The sequence below is a fragment of the Centropristis striata genome, chromosome 1 (genome assembly GCF_030273125.1).
Source record: "Centropristis striata isolate RG_2023a ecotype Rhode Island chromosome 1, C.striata_1.0, whole genome shotgun sequence".
In the NCBI taxonomy this organism is placed as follows: Eukaryota; Metazoa; Chordata; class Actinopteri; order Perciformes; family Serranidae; genus Centropristis; species Centropristis striata.
In genome coordinates, this window is record NC_081517.1 from 28,582,005 (window position 1) to 28,595,670 (window position 13,666).

The 13,666-nt window shown below is 38.1% G+C and overlaps 1 protein-coding gene across 1 annotated transcript; it reads left to right on the top strand.

Annotated features, from left to right (window-relative positions):
• The first annotated feature begins 1,285 nt into the window (after window positions 1-1,285).
• On the top strand, window positions 1,286-8,128 carry cnga1a (cyclic nucleotide gated channel subunit alpha 1a). Its single transcript, XM_059332510.1, has 8 exons — window positions 1,286-1,380; window positions 1,492-1,554; window positions 1,799-1,945; window positions 2,026-2,130; window positions 3,548-3,654; window positions 5,554-6,164; window positions 7,127-7,979; window positions 8,058-8,128. The coding sequence occupies exons 1-8, from the start codon at window positions 1,286-1,288 to the stop codon at window positions 8,126-8,128; spliced, it is 2,052 nt and encodes a 683-aa protein (XP_059188493.1).
• Window positions 8,129-13,666: the final 5,538 nt, after the last annotated feature.

Sequence of the window (13,666 nt, forward strand, 5' to 3'; positions counted from 1 at the left end):
TGTGCATGCGTGTGTGCCAGCAGACTAAATCCTCTGCTGTTCTGCCAATGGTCAGGAAAATGATAGCCTGTCACTAGATTTAAGAGAAAGAAAAAAAGCACTGTCAACACAAAGGGGTTTTGGGTGTTCTGGATCCTCACTAACAGTTTAACTGAAGCTTGTCTAAACTTAAGTGAATCTTGTCTCCCACTGGAGTGGACAAATAAGAAGGATGAGTGACTCTCAGCCAACTCTAATCCACAAATCCTTATCAGGGTCACTGAGACTCTATGACACAGTTAGTTGGACTTAATACTTATAGGTGACACTTGTCTAGCTACATTTTGATATTATTTAAATTAGCACCAAATGATTGATACAATAAATGTGCTGCTGCTGCTGCTGTTGCTGTGAGAAACAGCTTTTAGTGCTACAAAAAAATCTGCAAAAGGACAAAAGGAAAATGGACGTCACATTACATTAAGGTGGAAAAGGTAAGTTACATAAAACTGAATATATTATGAGTCACTTCTACACTTTGGCGACTGTTTTTGTTGCATCACCTGATTGAGTAACAAGGTTGAATGTCACATAACAGGTTTTCTCCTTTCATTTGTTGAATTCTGCTAGCTGTTGACCTTAAATGCAGTGATGAATGCATTGCCAATGCATTAAATGTTTAATGATTTCTTTGTCTGACCAAGAAGAAATAAAATTGGGTATGATGTAATGCATAATTTTCCAGGTCATTCTTCCACTTTAGCTCTAGGTTTTAACAGCACAAGACAACAACTTTTGTTGTTATTCAACTGGAGAGACACAATGCTGGTGCTTGTGTCATCTATTTATAACAATGCATCTAGGTCTGCTGCAGATTATTTTCAGTCTATATAATGACAGAAAACTCTCCATAACATGTTTCCAGAGACTGGGATGAAGTCCTCAAATGTCTTGTTTTGTCCAACCAACAATAGATGAATAAGAAAAGCACCAAATATTCTTTCAAATATATGTAATTAAACCTAGATGAGAGCTGTGTGGAGGTAATCCTGGCCCAGAGTGAATGTCAATCAAATCCAACTTAATTTCACTCTGAATTTCATGTCCAGGATCTTTTAATGATAAATCAGTGATCAAATCGATGCTGACTTTTCTGTCTGTACAATAATTGACTCCTAGTTTCACCTGTATCTAATTATGCTTATCATACTACTGGGAGATTTACTAAACGAGAGTCAAGCCATTTTTACACAACATCTCCAGTTGTGGTTTGTTTTATCTTAGGGTTAACTGCTGATCTGCTGCCATGACCACTTCTACCATCCTTCCACACTTCACTGTGCCACCTAACACTGCACAACAACTCTCTACAGACAGTGACGAGTCCAGCGAGGATGACCAGTAGGCAAAAGACACATTAAAGACACATTAAAACAGATTCTAACAAAGAGCTTACAATGCATTAATGAGAAGTTAATTAACGTTATGTGTAACTTGCTGTGTTTCTTCCAGAAGTGCACCTCAGTCAAATCCTCATCATCTGCTCAATATGAATAACAGCAATAACAGTGAAGAGTAAGTACAATTATGGAGTCACGAAGAGTTAAGTCAAGCCCTTGTTAATCAGGTGGTCCTTGATGTTTCTTTAAAAATATAAATCCTATTAAATGTGTTAATTAATCCTTTATCAGGGAGAAAAAGAAAAAAGGAAAAAAAGAGAAGAAAGAGTAATTCTGATACATTCAAAACTGTTTAGCAAATCATTTTTAATATTAATATATGATGCTCATATTCTCCAATGTACTGATGTGTGTAACAGGCAAAAGGAGAAGGAGAAGAAGGAACAGGAAGAAAAGGAGGCCAAGGAAAAAGAGGAGAAGGAAAAAGAAGAGAAGGAGAAAGAGAAGGAAAAAGAAAAAGAAAAAGAGAAAGAGAAGGAGAAACAAAAAGAAAAGGAGAAGGAGAAGTAAGTGCATCACTCAGTGGGACTTCCACCTTTTTCACTTTCAGATATTTTATTTATATTTGCTTTCTCTCTTTCCATAGGCCCAAAGAATTATTTGTCATTAATCCTGCTGGGAATTTGTATTACAACTGGCTGTTCATCATCACGCTACCAGTCATGTACAACTGGACCATGATCATAGCCAGGTGACCTCTACTAATCACTGATTCTTATTCAACACTGCTATTTCCCTGCAGGTCAAATGATCACATGATTTCACTGAGCTCTGTTATAGGTTATCATAAGAACCTGTTATAAATCATTGCAATTCTAGCAGTGGACTGACTTTGTTCAGAGAAATATTCTTGTTCCAAAAGTTGTAAAAGTGGTAAAAACCATTGATAGAATAAATTGTCCACTAAATGGAACTGAGGTTGAGATGTTTAGTTGTATTTTACTTTCAAATTCCTCAACAAGGGACTGCAACACTTTTTTTGCACGCTCAGTAGTCCATGCCCATTTGCATTCACTTAAGTTGGCTGATGTAGACTGTAATACAAACAGCTCAGTTTGTCAGGTGCATGCAACAATTATGTTTTTATGATGGTGTTGGTCACCCTGTCTGCTTTAAAATGCTACAATAAAAATAAAAATAGCAACTATAGTTAGAAAGTTATATGTTTTCCTATGGGGACAAAATATGCAGCTGAGGAATGGTAATAAAGCACATTTACTACAATATATGTCACTGTAAAATCACAATACAACCATATGTGACTTAAGCATTGTGATAATATTGTATCATTGGCAGCTGTGTAAAAAGTATTCAGATTCCTTACTTATGTACCAATACCACACTGTGAAATTTCTAAAGTATCAAAAGAAAAAGTACTCTTTACTCAGATTGTTGTAATATAATATAGATTGTTACATATAATATGTAATATCATAATGTGTTATAAGGTTATTATTATTGATGCATTTTTGTAAGCAGCAGTTTACTGTTGCCAGGTAGGGCTCAGTTTAACTACTACTGTTATGAGGTTTGATTAAAAAAAAAAAGTCTAATCACTTTAAATTGATCACATTTTTGTGTAAAATCTTGACCCGAAAAATAACTAGCAGCTAAATGTAGTGGAGTGAAAAGTACAGTATTTGCCTGAAACTGTGGTGGAGTAGAAATATAAATTTACACAAAATGGAAATACTCAAGTATGTCAAAACTGTTGTTATAGGTACTGAGTAAATGTACTTAGTTACATTCCACCACTTATCATAGGGCCACTGTTGATTCCCAGCCCTAGCAGTTATCTCCACCAGGCAGGTTGGGTCTTTGGTTTGGTTTGTTTGTGTGTACACATTTAATTTTGGAACAGATCCTATGCACAATGGGGCAAAGCTGAATTATTTACTATTATTACTTTCTGTAACATTGCGCCATAGGGCATGGCATGGCGGTGGTCTGCGGCTCCAGTTTGTGTTGAGACTTGTGAGCTTGGCAGCACATTGACTGTAGCAGTAAGACAACAAGACGTAGGGGTGAAGGTGCTCACACTGCTCAATATGAAATATTTACAAAACACACTCAGGTGTCTCACTCTGGTCATCTTCTCCTTCAAACAGGGCTTGCTTTGAGGAGATGCAGCACAACTACCTCGTTTACTGGGTGATCCTGGACTACACCTCAGATGTCATCTACCTGGCTGATATGTTTGTCAGGACCAGAACAGGTGACGAGCTGACATTAGAATTCAGGAAAGGCTGCCTAGAAACAGCACTCACATACCCACATGTACACAATTTCAGTACAAAACTGAAATTATTGGCAGCTGCTGTCCATTGTGCCTGTGGAAATACTCACTTTGTAATTTGATTTCAACGTTGGTGATGGAAAATTAAAGCCACGGTCCTTGTTCTGTTCAAAAATGCTTTAGAGCTCAGCTGACACTAATATAATTTCAGCAGTCAGAGATAAATAAATCAACTGCATTTTCTAAGTTGTGTTTTTGGCACAAAATTCCCTATTTGTGTTATTGTCCTGCCACTGCAGCACTACAAGGAAAGACTGTAGAAATACATTTTGCATTATAAAAGACTTACTCTGGAGATAACTACTTCATTTAACTAATTAAGACTGGTGAAGACTCATATTACCTTTTGCTGAACTTGAAAAATAATTTCAAATTGCACATACAGGGATTTTTTCACTCAGTCAGCCAGAATGGACAGGAAGAAATATTACAGCGGCCGAGGCAGGAGCATGTTTGAGCAAAAGCCAAGGTATGGCAACGTGACATGATGTCAAGAACGTGCTGTATTACTGAAAACTGTTCTAAGAGACAGCAGTGTAGCTCTCTCACATTCACAATGCCCTAATGTACAGGACATGCCATCTCAATGCCATCATGTGCAAATTAGAGAGAATAGTAAAAAGTCCCTTCGTTGTATCTATTTTGGTGCATATTTAAGCACCATGGACACAGAGCAGAGTCATTTCTTTTAAACTCTCCCACACCTGTGCTTAATAAATCCCACAGCACTCAGTGAAACAGGCAATCACATCGGATTCTCACTTCCTTCCTTGTAATGTATTGATACATATAAGCTCCCTCATACAGTATTAATATAATAAATCCAATCCAATCCACTTCATTTATAAAGCACATTTTTAGCAAACACAAGGTTTCCAAAGTGCTGCAAAAAAGATAAACACAATAAATAGATAGCACAATAAAACCACAATAAAAAAGAAAATAGAACAATAAAATTAAATAGAATAAAATGATATAAATAAAATGCACTGCCCGCACAACCCCCCATACCCCCCAAAACCCCCAAATTCCCAAAAATCTGGGAAGCTGAGAAAAAACTTATTTAACCCAGAATTCAATGATTTGCAAGTCCTTACAGTACAAAGACAAGTCATCTAACACTTAAACAGGGAATGTTTTTTTGTAAATCTATACACTTGTACTGATTTAATGCATTCTGTTTTTATTTTTATTTATGTTTTACACAGAGTCTCAATTTTGTAGAAAACGGGGTTGTATGTAAAGCTGTCACACATGTAATATCTCCACTGTAGGATTTGTTAAGTACAAAATAATCTTTTATTTAGGCAATACAAAGTATAAACCTGATATACTTTGCCACAAGCAACTTCTGCCTATACTGTGTCAATATACATGTGAGCATGTGGGTGCTGTATTAATACAGAATTTGAAGAAAACCTATCCTTTTTTAAATGAACCTATCCTTGAAAAATGTGAACGTTGAATTGTTTTTCAAATCTGAATGACATGCATATGATGAAAACGCTGATCAACAGAAAATAAAGCCTAATTACAATTCTGTGAACAATTCTTAACATACTGACAAAGACAATGGAAACATACAAAACACTAAATTACATTAAGTATTAGCACTTTTCTATGGGATGCCTTAATCATCACTGATGCATCCAACTGTTGGATAATTGGAATTTCAATGATCAAAGCATTGATTAAAGCAATAAAAGGGAGAACTCCTCATTTAATTCCATCCTCCCTTGAGGACTTTCACTCATTCACTCCTGAAGAAAAAACATTGTACATGTTGTGCCCTGACACTGTCTGGTTCTTTGAATGCAGGTTACCTTGAGCAAGGCCTGATGGTGAAAGATAAGCAGCTGCTACTTGATCGCTACCTTAGCAGCTTCCAGGCTCGTCTCGATTTTGTCTCCATGCTGCCCACCGACCTTCTCTATTTCTACTTTGGACTCGACTACCCAGAGATCCGCATCAACAAGCTGCTGAGAATCGGCCGCATGATGGAGTTCTTCACGAAGACAGAGACTAAAACCAACTACCCCAACCTCTTCCGAATTGGAAACCTGATCATGTACATCCTCATTATCATCCACTGGAATGCTTGCTTCTACTTCTCCTTCTCTAAATCCATTGGTTTTGGTGCTGATGATTGGGTTTACCCGTCCCTGACTGATCCTGATGAGCCTGCGTTTGGGGAGTTTGGCAGGAAATATTCGTTCAGTCTCTACTGGTCCACGCTGACCCTGACTACCATTGGAGAAACTCCACCACCAGCCCTTGACTCAGAATTTTTCTTCCACGTGATGGACTTTTTAGTGGGAGTCTTGATTTTTGCAACCATTGTAGGAAACATCGCCACCATGATTTCCAATATGAACGCTGCCCAAGCTCAGTTTCAATCCCGGATTGACAACATCAAGCAGTACATGCAGGTAGAGGGACCTCTTTACACTCAAATCCAAACAAGTATGAGCAACATAATCTGTACCCAGTTGCTTCAACTAGTTAAAATGTTTTCCCTTGTGCAAAATATTTCCCTTTGCTACAGGGGTTCATTTAGGAGTGCTGCATAAAGCTCTTAGGTTGTGACCTTGCCAAGTGTTGCTGTCATAATACAGCACATGTGCACTTCAGTTAACATGGTTACCCTTCACTCACATCAACATCCTTTAATGTTACTTGACAGCATTATTGTCAGTGTTAGCCAGCTTCTTAAAATGGACACCAAAGAGAATACAAAAAGAGAGCTGAACTGGACGGATACGAATGGCAGATAGAGCAATGAAGAAATGTTATCCCTGTCCCCAAAGAATGTGTCTTAGTATCTACTGCTCCTCTCTAATCATCCTAAATTTAGCTTTTGTCTTATGTTGCACAAATTCAAGTTCAAACACAAAAAATCACTCTAAAGAGACTGGTATGAGTCTGCTAACATTTTCTGAGGAAAATGGTTAACAAGTGGACTTACTGTTGTTGTGGAAATGGATCTGTAGCCTCAGAAATGAAACAATCAAAGCATTTGATGACTTTAAGCATTCATATAATTAAAAGATAAAATGTACATTCAATTCTGGTGAGAGAAGTCAGGAGGAGTGACCCTTATCTCGTCAAGTTATAGAAGTCATTCATTATTTATGGTTACATCAAAGCTCACATCTCTTTACAAGAATGCTTGTTTTGGTGGTCTGAGTTTCTCCTCTCAGGCCCCCAACCAATTACTGCACATACTGCAAACTCATTCTCATGCTTACATAGACACCTCATCCTAGCCTATAAGTGTTTTTGCTTTCTCTTTAACCCACCAACCAGTGAATGTTCACAAAACCAAATTCAGACACATGAAGAGAAATGCAATCTTCTATGTTGAATATTTGTGTTTTCTTTTCGTTCACAGGTCCGAAAGGTCAGCAAGGATCTCGAGTTGCGAGTCATCAAGTGGTTCGACTATCTGTGGAATAACGGCAAGGCACAGGATGAAAGAGAGGTGCTGAGGTATCTTCCAGACAAGCTAAAGGCTGAGATCGCCATCCAGGTCCACATGGACACGCTCAGGAAAGTTCGAATTTTTGCAGACTGCGAGGCAGGACTGCTGATCGAGCTGGTGCTTAAGCTGCGGCCACAGGTGTTCAGTCCTGGAGACTATATCTGCAAAAAGGGGGATATTGGCCGTGAGATGTACATCATCAAAGATGGAAAGCTTGCTGTCGTAGCTGATGACGGTGTCACACAGTTTGTTGTGTTGGGCAGCGGCAGCTATTTTGGAGAGATCAGTATCCTTAGTATTAAAGGCAGCAAAGCAGGTAACCGGCGAACAGCCAACATCCGCAGCATTGGATACTCAGACCTTTTCTGTCTGTCCAAAGATGACCTGATGGAGTCACTACAAGAGTATCCAGATGCAAAAACCATGCTGGAGGACAAAGGGAGGGAGATCCTGATGAAAGATGGTCTGATAGATTTGGACCCAGCTAACATCAAGCCTGAGGTCAAGGAGCTGGAGGAAAAGGTCAACAAATTGTACAGCTCAATGGAACTGATGCAACTGAAGCTGAAGAGAATTTTGGGAAATTACAAGACCACTGACAAGGCTCTGAGACATCGCATCGCAGATCTGGAAATTCTAACGGGAGAGGAGGTGGAAGACGAGGATGAGGAGGAAGAGGAGGTCAAAAAGGAAGAGAAAGAGGTGGAAGGGGAGAAAAAGGAAGACGAGGGAAAAGGAGATGAGAAGAAGGAAGGGGAAGGAGGTGAGGAGGAAAAGAAGGAAGAGGGAAAAGACGATGAGAAAACCGAAGGGGAAGGAGGTGGAGAGGAAACGAAGGAAGAGGGAACAGCTGAGGAAGCAAAAGATGAAGAAGGAAAGGGTGAAGAGGTAAAAGAAGAGGAGAAGAAATAAACCCATCATTTCTGTAAAACACAAAGCACTTTTCTAATTAGCCACAATGGAATCTTTATGAATGGACTTGCTTCTTAAATGACTCACAGATAATTAAAAACTTCAAAAGACTAAAAGATAAGAAACTCTAGAGACTGGCTGAAATACCAAATGGAACTGGTCCTGATGGTATTGCCATTGTATATATATATATATATATATTATAAGATTAACAACAGTAATTCAATGGACAAATACTTCCAATGACAATGTTGATATTCAATTCAAATAAAATATAGGCTCCAGTTGTCTTATTTATTATGATTTTCATGAATAGTGTAGATTTGCACTATATATATCCACTGCCCTGCAGTATACACTATTGTCCACATGAGGATAGTAAATAGCAAGGATTTACATGTAATCACATGGCAAACAGTGGCACTGGGGCTGGTACACGCTCAGTACAAAAGGTCACATCCACCAATAAGCCAAGGCTATTATTTTCTATTACACATTTGTGCAGTGCTGCAACAGTGGCAGATAAAAAAGGCTTTACAAATTGCTTGAATTAAAAAGTATGGCAGGGTAAAACACATTAAAGCATCAAAATAATAACCAACAGGCACAAGTAAATGGCCATAAATTAGAGACCAGTTGCAGAATTTTAAAATTGTTCTCGTAATCGATACGTTTGTGGTTTTGTTCAGACAAAGGGAGACTGCACAGATTTATATGTTTACAAAAATAGCTCTGAAATATATAAATCAGTGTTGTCAAAGGTGTAATTTTGCTTTTGTGCTGCCATCTTGGTCAGGTCACTCTTGGAAAAGAGGTTTTAAATCTCAATGAGTTTTTTTCACCTGGTTAGATAAAGGATATTGATTGTAGTGAGTGCATGGGTGTAGACAAAGTGTAATTTGGAAAGCAAATGTAATAGAACCCAAAAGAACCAATTAAAACCTAGTTAGCTGGGAAAAGAGAGAGCCACAACTTATGGTACACTCAAACTTTGTTTTCTATTTTGCTGAGTAATGCTGCTTATTGCAGCAGCATGTTTCAATCTCGTTTGATAAATCAGCAGCTATAAAATGTTTGAACTGCATCCTTAAGGCAAACAAGCATTTGAGAGTTATTCATTTTACATGGTGCTAAAATCAATACCATATTTTGTTAAATTGTGTTTGTTTGTGAGTTGTAGGAAATCACCGAACACTCTTTTAGAAGGAGCAGCTGTTTACCCGTAAGCACGGCTCCATTTAGTTTCACAATGTTTAACAACAGAGTTTTTCCTCCAACAGTAAAAACAGCTGAAGACTTCATTGGCCATTAAAATGTATTTCTAAGAGCTCTAATTTTATGACATCATATGTTATACTGGAAAGCAGTAAGCAGGACTGTTTGTGACACACCAGAAGGAGCTGAAAGGCATACTGATCTAGCGGCAATGGGACAAGAGTCTATTTTAGGAGGTTTTCTGGCATTTAATAAATCTGCATATAAGTGCTAATTTTGGGGGGATAAAAGGTGTCATGTTGCAATCTGGAGATGCAATTACAAGGCGTTGATTCAGCTGTGACTCATCCTCCTGACAAACCTAAGTCCCCTTGACTGTCTCCTAAACAGGAACAGAAAGAACACAAGAAAAACACATACCAGGAGCCACAAACGGAGTGGGAGGGTTCATTACAATTTAAAGTTGTTCAAAAGACTGTCACAATAGTGTAACAATAGTTGAGACATGAATTATGACAAGGTCAACTCTTCCTTCTCAGATTGTTTTGGACAGGCTTAAAAAAGCTGAAAGTATCCAGTATTTCACAAGGGAAAAGGAAAAATCTGAAAAAAAGACACATCATTTTGTTGAGTCAATTATTTTGTCAACCCCTCAAATTTTACTTGGCCACTGGGAGGTGAACCACTCGCGCAGAGCCTCCTCCAGCAACCTATCCTCATCAAATCCTCCCCAGCATAGTGAGTGATCAATGCGCCTGCACAAGCCCCTGCAGCGCAGAATCTGTTGGGCCAACAAAACTGCTTGGTTAGGAAAAGCTTACAGTTTGAGTTAAAATAACTACGTTTGTTGCTGAAATTAACCTTAATTATTTATGTTGTATAACACAGGACACAAACATTGGTCTCCTGGGTGAAAGTAATGTGTTTGTTTGATCAGTCCAGCCTGACCTCCTCCCTGTGCAGACGTTGTCTCACTTTATACTACATCACTTTCTTCTTCGAAGCAGCCCTGCAGGTCTTGGCTCATGACACATAATGCTTATAGAGCATTAAATTAAAAGTCTCAGTACAGCCTGCCTCCCAAAGGGTCACAAGATAAATCTGAGAAGTCATGATATGATAAATGGGAGAGAGAAGAAAAAGCAAAGTTGTTATACAAAATGTTCTATTCATATTTCGGACTTTGACTTTTTACGGCTATTTCATGTGTATATTTCAGGTAATCATGAAAAATTTCACCTCTACTTCTTCACCTTGAACAGTTATTTGAAAAAACTTTCTAAAAGTCTAGAGGGGAAATGATTCTCTCTGGTTTCTGGTTTTGAGCTAAAGTGCTCGAAGCTCTAAAAATAAAACATTTGAATTCTTAACATGAAAAGGTCTTTTTTTTTACCTGAAAACAGAGGCTGTTGTTCAGTGGAGAGACAGAAAGGACTGCACGTGTTGGAGATTACCATTTGAAAGTGCAAGTGCATATGCGACCGTGCTCTACATCACTGAACATGCTTGATTTGATTTTGCTTAGAAAATCCATTTTCACATCAAAGGCTCACAAATCTTCCCCACTTGTCAGTTCTTTATATGTATACACATATCTGCTGCACGTGACCTGCAAACACACCTCAACTGTTTCCACTGAAAGCCCCGATATCTGCAGGAAAAAAAAATAAACACCACCTACTCTCTTCTCTAAAGTGTCTAAGCATGTAACTATTGATCATCTTTTGTGTTGGACTCTCAGCACTGATGACTAGGTGGAACCAGCGCAGAGTCACAATCACAGGCTCTGATGCATTAATCAAATTGCTGATAAAACCGAGCGGAGAAGAAAAGCAACCAATTTGTGATATCTGGCCCAGCTGAATGGATAAGACGGAGATGCTGGTGAAAAGCTGCCTGCTTCTGTCTCTTTCTCCGACTCTATGATTGTTAGTGGTGCATTGTGGGATTGAAACAATGTACTCGAGTTAACCAGTGAAGAGACAATGACAGCAGATGGGTTTTTTATACTGTGCAGCAGATGGTATAGCACTTTATCAATTAAGAAACAATGGTTCTTGGTATTCTTTTCTTACCATATCCCAAGTGTCTCTTACTTTTCCTGTGATGTTTGCCCATCTGAATGTTTTTTCCTAAGGTTTTTCTAAATTACCTTTTCATAACAGCCACCCCCATCCCACAAAAATAACAAAGACATTGTGTGCTTTGATTAAACTACCATGTGGCTATAGCATTAAGATCTCCAACCTAAACAACAGAACAGACAGTTTGTCAATACCACCCATAACGACACATATGAGCGTTTGTCAAAAAAATGACCCATATGAGCATTTCCACACATGTCATTGTACGGTTTGCGGTTGTAAAAAGGCTGCAGTTTCGGTGAATTAAGGCTACAGAAACACTGACCTGGGTTTAGAGCAAAAATGTGAGGTGTATTTTGCTGCATGTACAAATGACTTATATTGACTATTTTGAGGGGGGAGACCAGTGTGGTCTATACTCAGGACTTGGCACTCTTAAAGGGGGAGCATAATTCTCTAGAAGCACATAATTTGTACACAATGTTTACACAAAAAAACTTTTCTGCTGTTGCAAATTACCTGTAATAAACACAGTCCCAAGGAGACAGGGTTGTCTATTTTAATTGCATCTTAAGTATTTGCATAATAATCCTTTTGAATAATCATTTTCAGTTTTTAGCTTGTGTTGGGACTATGGATGCAAATTAGCTGTTGAGCTAACCTGCAAATTTACGCTGATGTTGATAAATGTCAGTGTGAATTAATCTACACTGTCCCCAGTGAATAAATAAAGTTTTTTAAAAATGTGATCAAACCCAGGGCACTGTGTCAAAATGTATAAATTACTGTTAAACCACATTATCACAAGCTGAGGGGCCCATAGGGAACCACACCTGTTTTTGTTTTTGTGCCCCAGGGTTTAGCAAGTTACTTTGGCAATTATTTTCTTTTTCTTTTTATCATAATAATAGGAACTAAAAATCCACTCACTAGCTTTGGTCTTCATCTGAGATGGTGTTTGATCAGATGTCACATAAATGGCTCTGTGATTATAAGTATTGTCACATTGCTTTTTTAATTATGTATAGTATGCATTTGTGTACCTCTATGAAGTGTCACTACTTTTTTTTTTTAAATAGACATTTAACTGTAGTGATTGTTTTCATTTGTGCAACCTTTTTCCCCATCACTGATGCTTAAAATCTCCTGCTTCTATCTTGATCTGTACAGCACACCCTTGTATAAATATTAATGTCACATACTCTATATCTATGTCATGAACTCAATTGTTATAGTCAATGAGAGCGTCTTGGTGGACTGTGTGTGGTGCAGTGATGGAGCGCATGTCATTTAACCTGGGGAAACGACTGCTTCTAAGGCTGATTTCCCAGTGGAGATATTTCTCTGTGGGATTCTAAGCCTGAGGGAGTTTCTAATGTATTGACCAGTATTAACACAATGAAATGAACAAAGAAGAGAAGCAGCCTCGTATTTTACATGAGCTACATTAAAGCAGTAAAGCTCTTCAGTTCATCCTGAATTTATTTCCTGTGTTAGCAATGACTGCACTCTCAATACAACTCATCAAATGAATGACCTTAATATCTGGTCACTAGTGAATTAACTAGAAGTAGTGAGGATTTGTATAGGGTATGTGTCTTAAAGGACATGGCAATTAAAAAACGAATTATTCTTTATCTTCTTATTGTCAACAAATCCCAGGAAAATACAAACAGAGCCTCTGTGAATACTTTTCAAATGTCTGTGCTACTCATCTCCGAACACATTGCTGAAGATATAAAGCTTTAAAAATGTGTCATGAGTATATAATTTCATTTTTATAAGGCTTCAGTCATTTTCTACAACAGCAGGGTGCAGTTTCAGGTGTTTGTTCAAACTAATTTATGCTGCAGACTCAAACACATTTGGTGCTCTGAGTATTAACAACAGGAGAACACTTTACTGTGTATGGGATTTGACTCAAAATAAACCAATTTATGGCTAGAAAAACCTGCCACACTCCAGGCTCCAACCTTTCAGATGACCTGAACCACTTGTACTTGGCATCTGCTATTGACGTGCTATCTGTCTGACCCCCCACCCTGCTAAAAAAGACAAAAAAATATATGGTAGGGAGAGGTGGTGTGAAAGAGGCTTTTTTCTCAAAATAGTTTGAAATATGTGGCAAACTGAGCTTTTGAGAACTGTTGGATACAGAGGGTTATGTCTGGGGATTGGGTTGGATTAACAAAAAAAAAAACATATTGTGAAATGGAATTTATTTTTGTTTACATGTATT

Excerpts from the sequence above, each read along its gene's own strand:
- cnga1a (XM_059332510.1), top strand. The coding sequence starts at position 1,286 with ATGACCACTTCTACCATCCTTCCACACTTCACTGTGCCACCTAACACT. Across the intron at positions 1,381-1,491 it reads GAGTCCAGCGAGGATGACCA|AAGTGCACCTCAGTCAAATC; the intron begins GTAGGCAAAAGA and ends TGTTTCTTCCAG. Across the intron at positions 6,165-7,126 it reads ACATCAAGCAGTACATGCAG|GTCCGAAAGGTCAGCAAGGA; the intron begins GTAGAGGGACCT and ends TTTCGTTCACAG.